This window comes from Myzus persicae, unplaced genomic scaffold, assembly GCF_001856785.1.
Source record: "Myzus persicae strain clone G006 unplaced genomic scaffold, MPER_G0061.0, whole genome shotgun sequence".
Classification (NCBI taxonomy): Eukaryota; Metazoa; Arthropoda; class Insecta; order Hemiptera; family Aphididae; genus Myzus; species Myzus persicae.
Window position 1 is genome coordinate 278209 of NW_019101147.1, and position 19635 is coordinate 297843.

The 19635-nt window shown below is 28.6% G+C and overlaps 1 protein-coding gene across 2 annotated transcripts in view; it reads left to right on the forward strand.

The window, feature by feature from the left end:
- The window catches only part of LOC111027938 (alkaline phosphatase-like), a 248615-nt gene that overhangs the window by 139991 nt on the left and 88989 nt on the right, over positions 1–19635 (forward strand). For both annotated transcript variants that reach the window (XM_022306441.1, XM_022306442.1), the window contains exon 4: positions 9559–9733. In XM_022306441.1, the coding sequence (XP_022162133.1) occupies positions 9559–9733 (175 nt within the window). The remainder of the gene's footprint in view (positions 1–9558; positions 9734–19635) is intronic.

Here is a 19635-nt window from a genome sequence, read left to right on the forward strand (position 1 = left end):
ATCTGTCTTTGCCAAAAGGCTGTGATATGACCTCCTTAGTGATGGAGGTTAGATCGAAATAATATTACAAAACCCAATCGTAACTCGGCCCCGAATAAGCCAAACTTCTTGCTAAAAAAAAAAGAATCCAAATAAAAACTGATCCATGCTTTGGCGAGTAGGTAAGATCCGAAAAGATAAAAATTATTCATTAGTACTCCTGCTTTTAATTATACCTTAATATTTTATTGAGACGTAATCATTAAGACATTTAAATATCGAGGTATGCAATTATTTTACACTCTACATCCTCCTAAAGAGACGTTATTGAGTTTTCAATTTTTTTCAAAATGCAATCATTGATTGTAATATTATATCCCAGAGTTTGGTTACTTTGAGAATAATAATATAATTATAACATAACAATATACTACGTTGTAGGTATAATGTAGGTAGGTACCCAACCACCCATTTGCGAATTACCATAGACGTTGCATTTTAAAGGTTTCAAAAGTGCATTTCCAGAAAACCACTGATATGATGTTTTTAAAACGTATTTTCCAATTATATAGGAACCTTTATAATATTATTATAATGTATTGCGTACCATTTTGTGTACATTTCAGACCTTTCGCTTACTCCGTTACTCGTTACTATACTACAGGCATCCGACGGTAACCGTTTGTTAGTGTAGGCCGCTTCCGACGTACGCTTTGATTATTTATTTTTCTTCGGCCGGCACTATTACAAGGCTGTAATATCACTGCGCACACGCCCACTAATTTTTACTGCGCACCACCGATATAGGATGTAAAAGCGTCGGGAAGCGGACGAAAAATTACTCTTAATTACGGTACGAACTCGAAATAAATAAATAAAAAAAATACCGTCCGGGCGAGGGGACGGCGAAATACGGTGCGGTGGTAGTTGCGGCCGCCGTGGCAACAATATTAAAACGGACGGTAAAAAAAGAAAAAGAGATTCGCATGTTATCCTCTCACCGTGTTCGCTTCTCCTCTACCTCCACAAGCGCCTCCACCACCTGCACCACCACTACCGCAGCGCGTATTGTCCGATTAATCTCTTACAGGACATTTGCCAAGGTTTCATTTCCTCTTTCAGTATATTAAAACGCACATCCGCTGCAGGGTTACTGTATATGTATAGGTTTTTATTTTATTTTCTCTTTTTTCCACTGACCAGCCACTAAATTATTATTCTTCCGTTGTAAATATTATACTATGCACACACGCGTATATATGTATGATGTTTATGCGAGTGAGTGTGGGTGTCTGTGGGTGCACTGCCATTGTTTTACGCCGGACGGCGGCGGTGGCGGCGGCAGCGAAAGGGAAGGTATAAAAGAAACAATAAATCCGTGTTTTCACGTCGGCCGCCTGCGGCTGCGAACAATAATATTCGTCCGTGTCCGGTAGCCTGTGATCAAATTGCACAACAGGTTGATAACCGCGCTGTGGTGCCGATATTGAAAAATGCGCTCGTCGAGTCGTCGAGCTGAGTGCAGTGATACGTGATTACAATGTAATTGAAAGGACTTCTATAATAATGTAAGAATCTTTTTATACCTAAACCAGTACTCCTATATTGCCAAGTTTAGTGTGAAAAAAAGATACAAAGTAGGAAATAACTTAATTACGTCATATTCATATTATTATTATTATTTTTATATCAAGGCCCGTTTATATTATTATACTGTGCCGTTATTTTACGATGACGTTGACGGCGACAGATTACCGGTCGGGTCTACACTGCACGGACACCTCTTCAAGCGAAAGCGAATTTAAGAGTAGACGTTTTCGCGTGCTAATAACCTCGACCAAGTCAAGTGCAGTTGTAACGCGTACAGCGTTATATTATAACAATATCGATTACATATTTTTGAGTTTTCTACAAACATTAATTTCAAAAAACACGAGTTACCAAATTATTATAAGCACTAAAATCCCGAACACCGATACGGAACTAACCAACTGTACAGTCGGCCAGAGCTACCAATCTATTAAACCGATAAAAAAATAACCATTCATGTTGTCGTGGTTCAAAGGGAATTTAAGCACGTATAGTGAATGTCAAATCTATATAGGACCACCGGGTCTTTTGAAAGCTCAATGTTATAGCAATATTGATTATATACTTTTAAATTTACCACAAACCTTTCTAAGAAATACACGTCATTATAATATTCTATATTAAGAACTATATCGTACGAACACTTGTGGGAAAATGCTAATCCATGGCTAACCGTATGTTGGCAGTCAGCCAAGTTCTAGCTGTTACCACGACTCTGGTGTACCAAGAAAAAATCCACTCGAGTTATCACGGTTCAAGGATTCCCTCAGGCAGAGTGAATGTCGAATCTATAAGGGCAGAGGCATAATTTCCCTGGTGGCATGCGCCTTTTCTTTGATCCATTCACCTGTCCGATCAGAAATTTTGACATCCAAAAAAGTGACGGTAGACTAATTTGTGACATCATACATGTGCTACAATGGTGAGCGGGCCGCTACGATGGACCAGACTTAACAGACACATAAGACCCCACCATTTTGATTGCAGATTTAATTAAATGTATGTATTCCTACTTGTCTTGGGTAATGGTCGGACGGCGGTAGGTGCGCATCCTTTTGCCGTTTATGCATACTTTTGCCATAACTATTATTCGTAGTAGTCTTAAATCAATACATTTAGGTGTGCAATGACATTAAAAAGACCCGTTAAGTTGATCATAATAATATTATGTAGGTACCTACGTCAATATAAAACTAATTGCTGGTCTTCGGTTTTTTTTTTTTTTTTTTTAATATGGGTATTAATTGTTACAACCCGACCGATGTGAAATGTAGTTTGATGACTACGATATTTTTAAATTTCCAGATAAGGTTTTAAAATATTCATGTTTATTAAAACTAAAAATATGCTAATTAAATAATAAATCACTCAAACCCAATCACTTCAAACTTATTTAAAATATAATAAACTAATAATTCATGTATATGCTGGGTGATTCACAAGCCATAATCAAGCATCTATTTTTTTTTTAATATTAAAATTTGGCAAATTTAAATTTTCAATCGTTAAATATTGACGCACATTGCATCGGCGAAGGTAATATCGATAGTGAGTGGTTGGAGGTGACAAGGTATTGGTTAATAAATAAATAAAATACTGAGTCTCTCTAGCCGGGCATAGTATGCCTGAAATATGTATTTTAACACGGGTTGCATACCTACCAATACATTAAGGGTCTATATTAACTGTCCAAATTTATTATCTAATTTATCATTTCTAGTTCCTGTTTATATGACAGGCTAGATAGATACTTATTGTGTGCTATTCCAGCGTACTTCTTATGGAAAAAACGCCCCTTTAATTAGATCCATGCAACATTTAATAATTTTAATATCCATATTTTTATTTGTAATACTGTCATTTCATTTAATTACTTAACATTGTATCTCTACAACCACCATTCCGTATATTTTATTTCATGTTCCACATACTATTCCAATTGGGTCAGCCCGTTTAAATCATAATAAATAAATACATAAATAAATAAGGAAGAGTAAAATAAATGATATTCATAAGTACAGAGTGTTTGATATATCCAGGATAATGAGTCACATATTTTGAGTTGTTTTTCTGCAAATTTGATGAAAAAAAACAATCAATTCACAACTCGTCCAATGCAGATTCGTAAAGTTTGAGCCGAGTTCAAAGCCACGTCGTGTTGTGCCGTGTCGATCAAATCGAGTTCTGATTAGACGTTACTTTGTTGGGTATCGCGTAACAACCAAGTTGCACCTGGGTATACCAAGAATATTGACTACAGTTCAAATTTTAACCCGTATTAGTCACCAGTTGATACTAACATACTTACTATGCCCACGTACGACACGATACAAGACGTATCTGTAAATCCGGCTTAACTCTTCCGTAACCGGGGTACCTCATTCCTCTAAATTTACGCGCGAGAGATACCAAGTTGGTACCGGTTGCTGTGGACTGGCGGTGGTAAAAAAAAATAGATAGTCATGGTCCGGTGTTAGACATTTGATAATAATGGACTAGATAATCTAGAACCGAATATAAGTACACTTTTTTTTTTTTTATTTTAGAACCATCAGCATAAACTATTACAGTTCGACAATTACATAGATAAGTACACTTAAGCACCTTAATTTCAAATATTTTGATTCTTTTAATACCATTTAAGCCGCTTTAAATCATCCTGTGTCGATACAAACTTTTTCTTTCTTTTTCAAACTAAAATCATATTTTAGTACTGTATAATGTTAAAGTGTTAACAGATGATTTTTTTAAGAGTGAAAATCTAAGTCCATTCAAAAATTCCAACGAAAAGTATATGATTTATTAAATTTTTTGTGTACTGGGGACAATACCTTGTCCATGACAATAGCATTAAGTACACATAATAAGTTATAACTTATAATAGGTTTAAATAAAACATTGGATTTATGATTATTTGAAAATTGTAGTGGATTATAAACAGATTTTACAACAATGTTTTATATATAACATAAGTAAATATGGCATATATTATGTTTTGTATTTGAGGTACTTACATAAATTGTTTTTAATGTTTCAATTTAAACGTTTTTATTTATAAAATAATTAATTTTTAGAGTTGAATGTATTAATAAATGTATTCATTTATATTTTTTTTATTTAATACAACTTAAAATTATTTACTTGAATTTGTCAATCTATTAGCAAGTATTTAATTTGAGCACAGACAAAAATATTTTTCATAATATTATATTTCATTACTTAGGTACACCTTTCTCTGTAAGTAATTTTTATCATATAAGATGAGTACTCCGAAAGTATATTCATTTAGAATCATTTTAATTGAAAATCGTATCTAAATGGTACATGTAAGGTCTTAATTTTTTTCGTTTCTCTACAGCTTTTCTGCGCGCAAAGAACTCATCAACAATTTTCAAAGAAATCTAAGCTGGTGCTTCTTGATCAATATCTACCAAGAACATAAAATTCTAAGAAAAGTCAGAAATGTATTTTAATAAATTGGCCTCAAATTTAAGATCACAATTCACCATAACTGCTAGTATAAAAATAGTACAATTTTAAATGTTTGGTACATTTTTATTTCAGTAAAAAACAATGGCACTTTTTTCATTTATTCGAATAAAAACGGTATAAATTTAATAATCATCATAAATCTGATATTCATAACTTTATATTTCTGAATATTATGAACTTTAAATTAACTGAACTTCGGATAACATACTATTATTATTCGTTCATCCTAGTTGAATAAAATTACAATCCATTTTTAGTTTAAATGAACTTAGTATTCAGGGATTTATTAGTTAACTAAGGTTTGACAAGTAAATGTGGTTTAACAATGATACACCTAATATTACGCTTCTTATTCGAAAGTTATTTGCTGAAAAATAATTAAGTTTTAATATTTATGTGAGTTACGATGACACTTTAAGTGAATGGCCACCAAATAATTTTAAACAAACTGCATTCATGCCCATATTAATAAATTGTTTGTTATAAGGTCAAATTCTGGTTTGGGTTCTATTTGAATTAAGTTTATGATGATGAAGCAAACTAGTCTATTATAGGATAAATCTGTCTATTTTGTTAAAATTACTTTGTAAGTCCAATATACTAGGCACTATCCAACTAACTTAATAATAACTATAATTTGATTTATTGCTAACCGATAAATTAAACGATTATCTACCAGCTCAGAAGTCAAAAGTAAGATTGATATAGTCATGAATTACATGAGGTTTTAAAATAATTAAGTTTAATATAAAAGCATTTAGTAATATTCTCAGGATTTTTATTGTTATTGTTATACTTTTAATAGATTATCTTTATATAGGTAATATAACATTATAGAAATAAAATACTTTCGAGGAACACTTTGAACAGTCAAACGTATATTAACAGAATATTTAAAATACGAAGACCTCAGGAAAGAAAATTACTTATCTGAGTAATTATTTCCAATCTTAAGACCAGCAAAGAAGCGAATACCAGAGTTTCAAATTTTTTGAAAATGTCAGAATTACTAACTTATATAACTTAATTTAATTGAGCAAAATAACAAATAAAATATTGTTTTTAAAAAAAAAAGAAAAAAATGTAATTAAATAACGAAATGCTAATAAGTAATAACCATTTCCGTTGAAGCGTTTTGTTCAAAAAAAAAAATTACTTTTAGAACTTATTAATTTTTTATTCGTGTTGTATAATTACTATAGGAGAGGAATTTCAACTATTTCACAGTGATTTTTAAAATGTTTTAAATATTTAAATTTAATGAAATATTTTCAAAAAGATGTGAATTATGTAGGAAGCGGTATATGTATATAATATACATAAATTGTACAAGGTAGTTTTAGTAGTTGTTCAAATTTAAGTATTTATTTTGACAATATAAGTTACTTTAACCTACCTTGTATTTTTTTAAATAAATATCGACTTAATCAATATATATTTCATATTAAAACATGACAGTCATTAAATTGTTTTCATCCATACAATATTATATAATTTCAAATTTTGGTCGTTGTCACTATTTTAAAGTTTTGGATACAATTAACTTTATTCAATTATCTCCAAATATTCAGAAGGTACTGAAGTAGCTTAAATTAATTTCATCAGAGAAAAAAACAAGCTCTCAAATTTTATAATAATTAATTTATGTGACAAGTCTAATACAGTTTAATCAATCATAATGTTTCATTGATAATACTAATTTTATTTTGTGAGTTAAATACTATAATATATTAGCTGTTTTTAAAATTGACGTTAGTATCCGATTATAAAAGATACACACTTTATTTGGTGGTACTTAACCTTAACAGTAGGGACCAACAACTAATAAATCTAAGATTAATTATAAGCATATCATACTCATTTGTTCATCATCTCATAATATGGTAGCCACTAATTCCAGGTAAAATAGGCCGTAAAATCGATTTGATTTAAATTGTGTTGTAATTGGTTGCAGCAGAGTAAATACTGTAAAACTCATTTGCTACAGAATCAATAAAATAATGTAATGAGGTGGAATCGCTAAATACGTTTTTGGATTAAATAAGAAATAATAAGATCATTTAAGACGTATATTATTGTATATATTACAAAGTTACCTTGTATAAAACAAATTATAAGCCTTAAAACAGTTTTTACACGCTTTAAGCTTCAAGAACCCATTGGATCACAAAATATACCGAGAACACAAATTCGAATAACATTATGTTTGTTATTTAAAATATGTATAATATTTGTTTTAATTTTTTTAACTATAAAATATATACTATGTACACATCTTATAATATAATATCAGCATAAATATAAAAAAAGTATTTCCATACGAACTGCATACAATTGCAAGATTAATTATTTTGTATACTTTTGTTCACTATAGCCTGAATACGAAATAAAGCGATAAATATTTAGTATTCCACTGGTATTGTGAATAAATAAACACTGAAAGTCTTTGAAATATTATTAAAAACTTGTATAACTTATTTTATTATTTACAAGACGAATAATGCATAAATGTACAATCGATCAAACTGTTGTGTACGGTGAGGTTTAGTATGCATATAAAGATTTGCAAAAAAAAATTTAATGACCCGTATTTAAAATGAAATACTAAATAATTTTAATTGTATTTATGTCTTACGATAAAACGCAAAAAATAAATTGTATAAATTCAAAAATTGTATTAGTTATAAATTATAATACAATAATTACGCTATGTTGCTCCACAACAATATATAACTTCTTATCTAAAAACAATTGATAATATTTGTTGTTATCAATACACAAATATCCAACGAGTTTAAAAGGAATTTGAATTAAGATCCTCAACTTGTGACACGCCATAAAAACAAAGGATAAACATTATGAGCATTGATTTTTCTGTGTAATCTTCGGTGAAAACTACGTTGTGTTCCGACATTTATGTATTCATTTATAAATGAATAGGTTTTTTTAGGATGGGCAAATTATTATAAATATGTTTTACTTATTTGATCGAAAAATGTAGTTGGGAGAAAAGTTACTCCATTTTACTCCTAAAATATTATATCAATGACTGCCTACGACACGATTGAGCATACAAGACCTTTTTTCAGACACGATTGAGCAAATTTGTCGGCTTATCAAAGAAAATCAAAGTACAAAAGAAAACCTACACGACTATAAAGAACTCTGTAATTTTAAACTATATCATAAAAAAATATTTATTTAAATAATTGTTTTAGTAAAAGAGAAAAAAACCGATTGCAAAAATGGAGTAGATAAAGGGTTAGGGAAGGGTTAGTTTTAAAATATGAATAAAAGAAAGAGAACGAAGCTACCTTGGCGTTTTATTAGGTATTAATAAGAGCTATTTGTGATTTATACTATTTTTTTATACTTATTTTTATTTTAAATTTAAATTAGTCAATAATATTAGATTGAAATAAATATGTATGTAATACCTCGTTTAATATAAAACGAAATATATATAATATTTTGGTGTGGATCAATGCACGCTATTTTATCATAGGATTTTTAGTCTAAAATATCCAATTCTAATTAATAAACTATATTGTGTGAGTTTCATTACTGTTATATAAGCATTACTCATATTAGTATTTAATATATTAGATATTTTATATTTATCTTACACCTTATTTAGTTTATTAAAAATATATATTGCATTATTATGATTGGACACAATAGTATATCAAGGATATAGGTATTGGATAAAATTGACAGGTGGTAAAGAAAATAACATGAGTGTTTTTCGATCATAAAGACTAAGATGAATATACCAATGTAAGTTTGTACGTGGTGTTTAAATCAACGCAATATTTTAAAGATATATTTGAGGAGATAGTTAACGAACAGCGGATGGTGATAGGAATCAGGACTGACGAGAGGACACGATGCAACCGTAATGGAATGATAATTCTAGTTAGACTAAATGCGGTCAAGAAGACATTCGCGTTCATTAAACTGCTGTAAAATGTTAAGGTATGAGAATAATGAACGAATGATATGGGAAGAGGTGGCAGATATGGTACCTAATGGTCCTAATGTAGTAAGGCCTGTGTAGACTTTAGACCATCTGATATAAAGCAAAATCACAACACAGAATGGGTTAAATGATGAAACAAATTGTTCAATGGGGGTAATGCAAGCTTCGTATACAGAAAGAGCTTTATTTGATGGCAAACATTATAATGATCATAACTTGCAATGCACCAATTACCAATACTATCTACACAAACTAAATAAATAAATAAATCAGTAATTTACATAAAAATATGCATACAGAAAAATAAGATTCAAACTCAAGCATTGAGGTTTAAGAAAATAAAATGTTATGTTATTACTTATTTGTGATATTTATAAAATTGGAAAACTGGGCGTATCATGATTCTTCCCTGCACATTTGTCAGTGGGAAAACAACCCTCATAACCTCCATATGACGCCTTTATTTGGATTTGTTTTAACTTATCGTAGTAACGGTGATGTATAATTATTTTTTTCAGACCTACAATTTAAATGCTCAAATCGGTGAATCGTCAGCATGTGCTACTGCATTATTGTGTGGAGTAAAAGCCAATTTCGAAACAGTTGGCTTGGACGGAAATGGAAAATTTGAAAACTGTTATTCCAGTTTTGGGTCAAGAGTTGACTCATTGGCTTACTGGGCTCAACAGCAAGGTACGTGTTTTTTTTCAGAAATACTTATCCTATAGATATTGAATTTTACAATTTAAAAAGATTTATTATCCTAACCTAACGTTATTATTCTAACGTGAATATTTTTAAATTGAAAATTCAATGACGGTTTAGACTTTCTGGAGTTGATAGAGAATTATATAAGTTTTGTATGTAGTTCGTGTTCTTGAATGTAATGCAATATAATGTTATATTCTATAGCAAATAATAAAAACAACATAATATAATAATGATGTGCTATTACATATATTTACTTCTAATCCTATCTAGTTCGAGAACTCTGAAATTGCATACTATTATGTTAGGTGGATCTTTGCGTAATATAACTTTCTTCGTTATATTGATCACCACGTCTTGTTGTCCAACAAAGTTTATTCAGTATATTAAAACTGAATTAATTAAAATTTGCTTCAATAACCCGCTAAGTAGTTTACACAGTAGTCCACTGAAGATAATTATTCACCACGTGGAATTCATATTGTTGCAATAGTTTATTTGTTTACAATGAACATGATTTAAACAAATTTTGATAAACTCGTGTATGACATCTTAAAATAATATTCAAGTTATAATCACTAATATAATATTACGAAAACATGAATACAATTACAGAAAAATATAACGATAATTTAAAATTTACAGTTGTGAAATATTTACTATGATGGACATTGGTTCTAATCAAATGTATAAATAAAATTGAGTTTAAGATAATATTATATGCACGATAAACACTTAATGCACCATAATGATATTCTGATTACTTCAAGAACTCTGGAGTAAGACACATCTATTGCCTAGAAATAATCAATACATTGTGGAGTTCCAAGCTATAGTAATTTTTCAAAGCTATTAAAAAATATTTTATCCGTCCGTTTTTTAGAGCTTACATTTTTTTAGGCTTAACAGAGGACATGACAACCCCGTCGTTCTCTACGGCATGATGGATTTACGAGACACTGAAGCATGAAAGTTATAAAAGTTGTCAAAGATCTATATTTTTACCCAAAAGATTTTTAAAAAATCCTGTTGAAATATTTTAATAGAATAACATCTAGTGTTGAATACCAACAAATCTTAGAGACTTAGACGCTTTTACACGTAGGTAGTAATATCGATCTAACAAACCTGTGACTGTATTGTCTTGCATCAAACGAGTTTATAGAAAAATATTTTTCGTGTTAACGCAAAAACCGAAATGTGTTCTCATATTATAATTAAAAACTAAGTTCATTATAATATCATTATTTTTATCGTTTTGGCATTACAATGTGCAACACGAGTGTTCATAGAATAATCTCTGATGTTGGATACCGACCAATTTACGACGCTTTTACACGTAGTAACATCGATCTAACAAATATTAGACTGTATAGTCTTGCTGTAGATTTTTATTTAAAAAAATATCTTGAGGGAATTTTCAAAAAGTTGAAAATTTTATAATTTCTCATCAAATAAATTCATTGATATATATACAGTTATAATATATTACATTTTAATCTACACAATTATATTTAAAACTGTATACTTTTGTTACCCCCTTTTAATATTATTCTTTTAAACTTACCCAATATAAGAAATCTGAAATAAAAAATTAATTTTTCTCATTAATAAATGATAATTTATATACTTCAGTATAAATGTTGAGTGTATAAACTTATTCCTACATTTTAAGATTTTTTGGTTTTTTTCATCATTTATTGTTGGAATTTTAGATATTTCCACAATTTTACGCTAACCTCTTTATCTCAGTAGTTACTATAATTATAAGTTACTACAAATTGCATTGTACGTATCTAGTTTTAACACATGACCATAAGAAAGAACTATCTATACATGACAAATATATTTTATTTAAAAGGTAAAGTGCCGATATATTTTTATTTTAATTCATATTGTTTGTTTAATATCTAATTTAATAATACAAATTTGACTTGCGTATCAACTGTTCATCCTCAATATTTAATTATGTTTAGAAAAATACATTAAAAATCAAATTTTCCAAGAAAATTACAAATTGTCATTAAATTCCAATGAAATAAAAAATTTTCAACTGAAAACTTACAAGCTTACATATCTAGTCTTTCACTTTTACGTCAAACGGGTTTATAATAAATATTTCGTGATAAAGCAAAATCAAAATGTGTACTCATAATATAATAATAGAAACCAAGGTTCGTTATAATATTTTATCTTCTTGTCTCGACAATAGAGTACATGAGTCTTTTTTTTCATGCTTACATATTATAATATTAGTAACGTTGGTAGGTATTCGAAAATCGATTGGAAATTAAATAATAATAATATTACATGAAGCTTAATTTCCATTATAAATCACATTTTTTTATATTACCGAACATGAAAAATGTATCTTTGTTGATTCATCAAATCGCACATTTACATTTAAATACATTCATCTGTCATTACTAAATAGCATCCACATGAAGTATAACATTAGTCATTTTATTCTGTATAAATTATTAATAACAATATTTAGTTAGGTAGTTTAAAAAATACAGAATTTTTTTACTTTATATATTTACACAAATCATTCTTCATGCATATTAAATACCTATTTTTTTTATTTTTTTCAATTATAGATTAGTTATTAATTGAATTAAGTAGGTATTATAAGAAAACTACAGAGTGCAAGAATAATATCATTATCATGAAGTTTATTTTATTAATCAATATTATTTATATATATATTGAATCCTGATTTAAATAATTAAAAATGTATAAAAAACATTTAAGCAACATACAATATTAACTATTATTATATGTTTAAACATTTCATTATACTAATATTATTTTTCATTTCATTTGTCTTTTTGATCAATTTTTTTCATATTAGTTGTATTAATACTGTGACTTACTGTAAAATGAATAGTATCAAACATCATATTTAGTCTATGTCTTATTGTTAAATATCATTGACAATTCCTATAGATCTCTAAGCTCTCATCTCGGACATCCAAATTGAGATGTGAATGCGTGCATATTTAATTTTATGCCAAATTAAAATAAATTGTTGGAACATGTGTGTATTAAGAAAATAATTGGTGAGTATGTATTTTGATCTAGAAACAAATTAAAATACAAATCATACCATAGAAAATAATTGCTTTAAGTCCTCATCGTTTGGATACTTCTATAATGCCAATATTTTCAATTTTGCTAATTTATTTAATATTTAATGAAATATAATTAATTACACCTATACAAGAGGTTATCAGATGGATTTTAACCAGTTTTTAAGTGAGTATCTTCGAGTCAGATAATGTTGTTAAAACTATCTTACCTAAAGTGAATATTTTATTATCGATTATCGATGTAACACTTACCTCTGCAGTAGGTAGGCACCTGAAGTTGTGACGCCTGGATATTATAATAAAGGCACTATTTTGGAGTATCCGAAAAGAGACTGACGTCTGACCAACGGAAATGGAATTTCTAGGTTTTTATATGTTCAACGAAGGATATATTAGTTTCAACTTCGTTTAAGAAGAGTTGTGTGTATATCTGGGAATGTGAATGTGAATTAACTTTAAAGTTAATGGACTCTAGTGAACATGTGGTTTTTATGTAATTCCAGCTAGGTTATTTTTGTTACGATGACAAGAATATTTGGCTTTTAAATATTAGAATAGGAAATGTTGGTTAAAATGTTTTCAGCAAGAAATTCAGCTATTGTACAGACTACTCTCGGTTTAGCAGTTTTTCTTTTTTTACTTCCCTTAATGCGGGTTGTATCCTATCTATAAGTATAGTCCATACTAATTTGTTCGTATAAGTGCATAACGGCTTTAGTTTACTGAAATTGAATAATTATTAGCAAGCTAACTATATGGGCTTATATTTGCTTTGGTGATTACAAAATATTTGGACACTAGCATAATATACGTGTTGGTTTGAAGTTGTTCGTAGGTCCCAAAATACTTTTTTAATGCCAGTACGAATATCTTATAATTATTACTCGCTCTTGAATGATGTTTATAATAATAAAGTATTTAGGTTTTCTGTTATGTTGCCAACAAATTTACCTAAGTTTGAACATGACATATTTGATTCGCTTCATGTCCGTCCGACCATCCACATGTACTTTTCTAGTTTTCTCAGTATTTCTTAAAAAATAAGAATAAATAAGTTTGCACAAAATAAAAATATACAACTCGACTGAGTCTACAACTCAAAAATAATTCAACAATAATATATTATTACAACCTATATAATGTATATTAAGTTCCAGACATGTTTATAACACCTTAAACCCCTGTTGTGTCCATCCGTAGATCATAGGTTGGACCTACGTGTCCATCCTATGTCACCAAATACATAGTTAAGATTGTCGATTGTACATGGAACTATAATTTATGGTTATGTTTTAAAATACTTATAAAAACTAGTAATTTATCATACTCACAGAGTGAGCTTTTCTAACTTGTTTTATATTATGTACATAATTTTTATTAAAATCAATTCCAGAAGCCGGACGAGATATTGAGAACAGGTGTGAGTATTTTTTTTCTCTTACCAATCACGGTTCAGGGGTGTATTCTGTTATTTATATATGAAAAGCAACGATTCACTGTCGTATAAAAAAAATTCTGAGATTAACGCTTAATTTTTGGTTGACAATAATAGATTCCTTAATTATCACGTTTAAGGAAAAAATGACTTCTTCAAAATATCGCCCAAACACAATTTCCAATCTTTAAAGGTATTTGAAGTACTTGAATATTTCTTTTCTCTTTTTACATTTTTTTTTTTTTTTGATAAATTTAGACAAATTAATAAGGAATATAGTGTTACATTTTCAAGGTTTTTGACGAAGGGAAAAATTTTTATCGACATTATCTTAAAAAAAAAAAATAATAATCTACAATTTCATTTGCCTATAAATGAAAACACGAGTCAAAATATTTTGTAAATTTTATGATGTATAGAAAATGCGAATATAAACATTCAGTGAAAATTGTATATCTCTACGTTATTTTTTTTTAGAGTTACCTACATCAAAAACCGAATTCGATTTAGTTGAAAATCGTTTTACCTTAATTTTTCGTTTGTTTTTCCTGACGGTTTTGAAAACTATTAGGAATTGTATACTTTTGACACTCCAAAGTACCAACTAGGTTCACTTTCGACTATAAAATATGCTGTTGGAGAAAATCAAAGCACTTTTACTGTCCTAAAATGTGATAAAGGATACAAAAAAAAAAAAAAATTAAAAAAACACACATCATTGTAAAATCTAATACACACATCGCTCCGCTTAGAATCTAATATAATTTTAAAATTGTATAGAATCGCGGAAAATTGGAAAGACCAACACCGACACCCTAAGATTTAGAATTAAATTTTTTGGACTTAAAAAGTTTGATTATTATAAATTTATCGTCTTGATAAAAAAACGATGACGACTGGTGTAGGTAAGGATTGGTGGACCTCTACGATTAATGATTTACCAAATTATACTACACATTGTTATGATTATTTTATGGATACAATGGTTTTAAAAGATACAAAGATCTGCAGCTATTTGATATTTTTATTGTATGATGACTATGCAACACATAAATCACACGTAGTTTGGGTGCTCATCGTTACACGATGGGGTGTCTATAAAAATGTCTATAAATACGGTCCAATTTCTATTGTTGCTCTTATATATTCTACACCATTTGTGTGCGTGTTTATTACACGTGTAAGCCAATATAAATGAGTGTGAATGGAATGTGTGTGTGTGTGTGTGTGTTTGTATGGGCGTGTATAATTAATTACGTAAAAATATAGGTACACTTTAAAACTACTCGTAGTTGATAGCCTTGCTTATCATTGATATTCAATTGTTAGAGTGCTCACTAGCTACTACAGTTGATATCTCCGAGACATAAAATACCGATATTTGATGGTAATATTATTAAAGATGAAAGTATCTTAAATAGTCCCTCTTCTGCTCGTGTTTCTAATTTCTGTGATAGTTTAGTACCCTGTGTATTCTACACAGTGATGTGCTCAAGAGTTTTGAATAGGGTGGGATTTTCTAACTAATGAGTGATGATAAAAAATTTAATATCTAAACAAATAATTGCGATAAGAAAAACACAAATAAAGGGATTTATCCGACAATCTGGGGAGGGTATAACCCTTAACCTCCCCTCCAAAGGCACATAACTGATTCTACACCATTTATGTTTGTTTATTACATGTGTAAACCAATATACAGCATGTTAATTAGTTGGAAAGTCATTAGCTCCAGTTCAAAGTATAAAGGCAAATATCCTAGTGAAGTTTTCTTTATAGAACATATTACGACTAATCGATATTGGATGGTAATACCTATTAAAGATGTACGTATGTTCTATAATATAGACCCACTTCTGTGAATATTACCGTGATAGTTTAGTACCGGATTTTGCGTAACAGACTATTGATAGCAACGGAGTGCCGTATGCCAAGTATAAGGAGTAAAGATCGATTGTGATTCGTATAATATATTAATATCGTATACATCAGGTTTCCTGTTGTACGGACTAGTGGGGTACATCAAAGATTTGAATACACTTAACTTGAAAAGTAAATATTATAAATTTGTTCAAGTCACTGCTAACGAGAATGGGCGGGGTGTATACTTGCAGTAGTTGTAGGTCTGTTATATAAGCTTCCATGAATCACTATAAGAGATGAATATTTTGTAATGATAGATAAAATAAAATTAAGAAAATAGAAGTGTTAATTTCTTGGTAATTCATTTTGTTACTTAAATAGTTAATAATTACCTTAAAAAAAGTGACCAATAATTATGAACTTGTCTTTTATGAATTAATCTTTTGATCAATTTAGTCAATGAAGTGTGTAACGTACCTATATCTGTGTGGTATCTATTACGTGTGGTCAAAAGCCTCATATCTTATAAGAAAAAAATAATTAGTCAGTCTATAAGATTGTGTAGTAATTGATGTATTGGATAGTGTAATGCCTAAAGTGACTATGATAAGCATAGTAAGCTATTATATTTCCTGATTCTATATTCTAATATACAGTAGTAATACACTAGTTTTTAAAGACATGATATTATTAACTGTACCATTTACAAGGTAGATATTAATTATATTATATTTCAATTGGTTGAAGTTTCGTCGATAAAATATTCAAAATATAGTAAGAGGAAATATCGATTAAAATACAATATTAAAATGAAAATAATGTTCATACAATTGAAAAGTTTTGTCAAACTGTACACTTGTATGCAATAGTTCGTTGGTACTAATTGGAAATAAAAATTTTTTTTTAGTCCAACAGCAGCTGCTAAAAATTGTATGACGATTAAATGAGTTTTACATTATTTACGACTGTGATTAAAGATGAATTTGTTTTTCAAAAAAAAGCAAAATATGGGGCCGAATAAATGTCTTATCCTTAGTTTGTTTTTAATTAAGCAACAGCATGTTGCTAGGTTAGGTTAGGTTATTTATTAATTTAAAAATTGCAATGATATTTTATTTTCAAGTGAGATTATGCAAATTATTTGATAAATAATTCACAATAAATAATTATCTCTTTATTATTTATTTTTGGTACAATATTTTACTTCAATCAAAATATCAAATAAAATAATATACATTTTATGGTTTTCATAAGTTTCCACTCAAAATCTAGTATAAAAAAAGATAACACTTTTTTTTGTTTTAAATTGTATTTTATACAATTAAAAAACTATCTTTAAAAAGAGTAATTTTACAAACCGAGTGTTGTTTTTGAATTTCTTATAATTATATATTTTTCGTTTTACGTTATAAAAGTTTTCTCCGACTAAATAATATTCTACCCTAATGCTGTGTTGTAACTTGTAAGCACTGATAAAATAATGGTTCACAAAAAATGTGTATACGTTGTTTCAAAGTAGTTCATAATTATTTGTTCTTTGAATAAAATTGTTCAAATAGCAAAAACACATTAAACTATGTTAGTTACATGATAAAAACTTACAAAAATTTATATTTTGCATCGTATTGAAACAGTCGAAAAATTATTCAAAAATGTACTCATAAATTTAAATTAATTGTTCTATAAGAACATTTAAAATTTATGCGATTTCATATTGTTATCGTAAAAAAACTGCTTTATGTTTTCTATGGATTACGGGTGTAATATTGGAATTAAACGCTTGTGAATTGACCATCAAAATAAATTATTTATATTTATTGATTTTGTAAAAGACTGGGTACTAAGTGTTTTTTCTATTTAGGCCTCTTTCTACGTCACCAAATTTATTTTACTAAATTTACGCTTTGTGCGAAAATCAATTAAGTAATGTTTTTCCAATATTGTTCATCAAATAAAATCTAAAATACATACATTAATTTTTTGAAATCTAACCTATAAAAATATTTAAACGAATCAGTAAAATATAAAAACGATTATGGTTGATTTTACGAATGTTGTTAATTACTTTAAAAGGGTTTTAAGTCACATATCGACTTTCGAGCGTCTTTTTATCTATCACTGAGCATTTGGAGACGTCCAAAATTAAGGATCAATAAGTCGTATCGTTGACTAAGAACTCAAGTTCGATGTTCGAGTGATATCAATACTATGTTTAAGTGTAGACTTACTAATAAGGCACACTAACGACGACTAAAGAAAATTAATTTAACAAGCTATTGAACTCGGCAATTAATTCACAACCAAAAACATTTTAACACCATTGACAAATAATTTTGAATAGATCTTTTGGATTGAATACCTAAATAGAAGAAGACCAGCATATTTCAAGTAACAAAATGTGATTGTTTTAAAAAATATCCCCTAAACTTACAACTCTGCAACAGAGTCTGTTGAATGATAATATAAATGATTGACTTTGTATCAATTTTGAACTCATCCCATCCATCTGTATGGGAATTAATTTATTAATTGAAAAATAAAGTCATATATGGTTGCAGATAAATCAGCTAATCAAGAAAACTAAAGGTTGACTAAAAATAGAATTTAAATAGACTTTAAAAGACATAGTCCATAATTTCTAACTTCAACTTTATATTTAGTATAATTTTAATTTATATTTTAAATTAATTTTTTTTTGAAACTTTAAACTTATGCTGTAAGTTTTTATATAATTGTTGACATAATATCTATTGAGGTGTAAGCGCGAATCGATCCAAAATGTAGTTTGTTTAGACCCTGTTGGGAGCTTAATCCTATTAATGTTGGTAATACAGTGTGAATATTATAACATTTATGAGTATTTTTAATTTTTTCAATCCCCCCCCCCCCCCCATAGTTTTTAAATTAATTTATACACTATTATGTGTAGTAATGTACATTATCAATAGAAAAAGTCACATACAAAATACATGATAAATAATTGATAATGAACCATATAATTTAAAAACATTCGCTTCAAAGTCATCAGGTTTTTATCTTACGCAGGTAAAAATAATTTTTTTCCCAAGTGGTATTAATGATAGTCGCTCAAACAGACTATTCATTGTTTTTGCCAAAATTATTACCTTCACTCAAATGACCACATCGATTGCCATTTGATAAAAGAAAAAGAAAAAAATGTCTGGTATCAGAATGATACAATGACCTTTTAGGTTTTCGTACTATATAGTACATATTATATAGAATAGTATGATATATATTTCTCTTGACTATAGTTTTTATTTAACGTCCTTTAACCTTCATTTCACACAGTATTATTTTTCAATCTAAATTATTTCCGTAAAACGATTCAACAAAAACAACGAACGACTTTGACCTAACATAACAAGTTTCTCCCCTTCCCGATCACCACAGAACTTTAGACAGATATAATGTATTGTTTCTTTAATGAAGGAAACATTGAAAAATCATATCCAGCTTATACGCTCAACAATTTA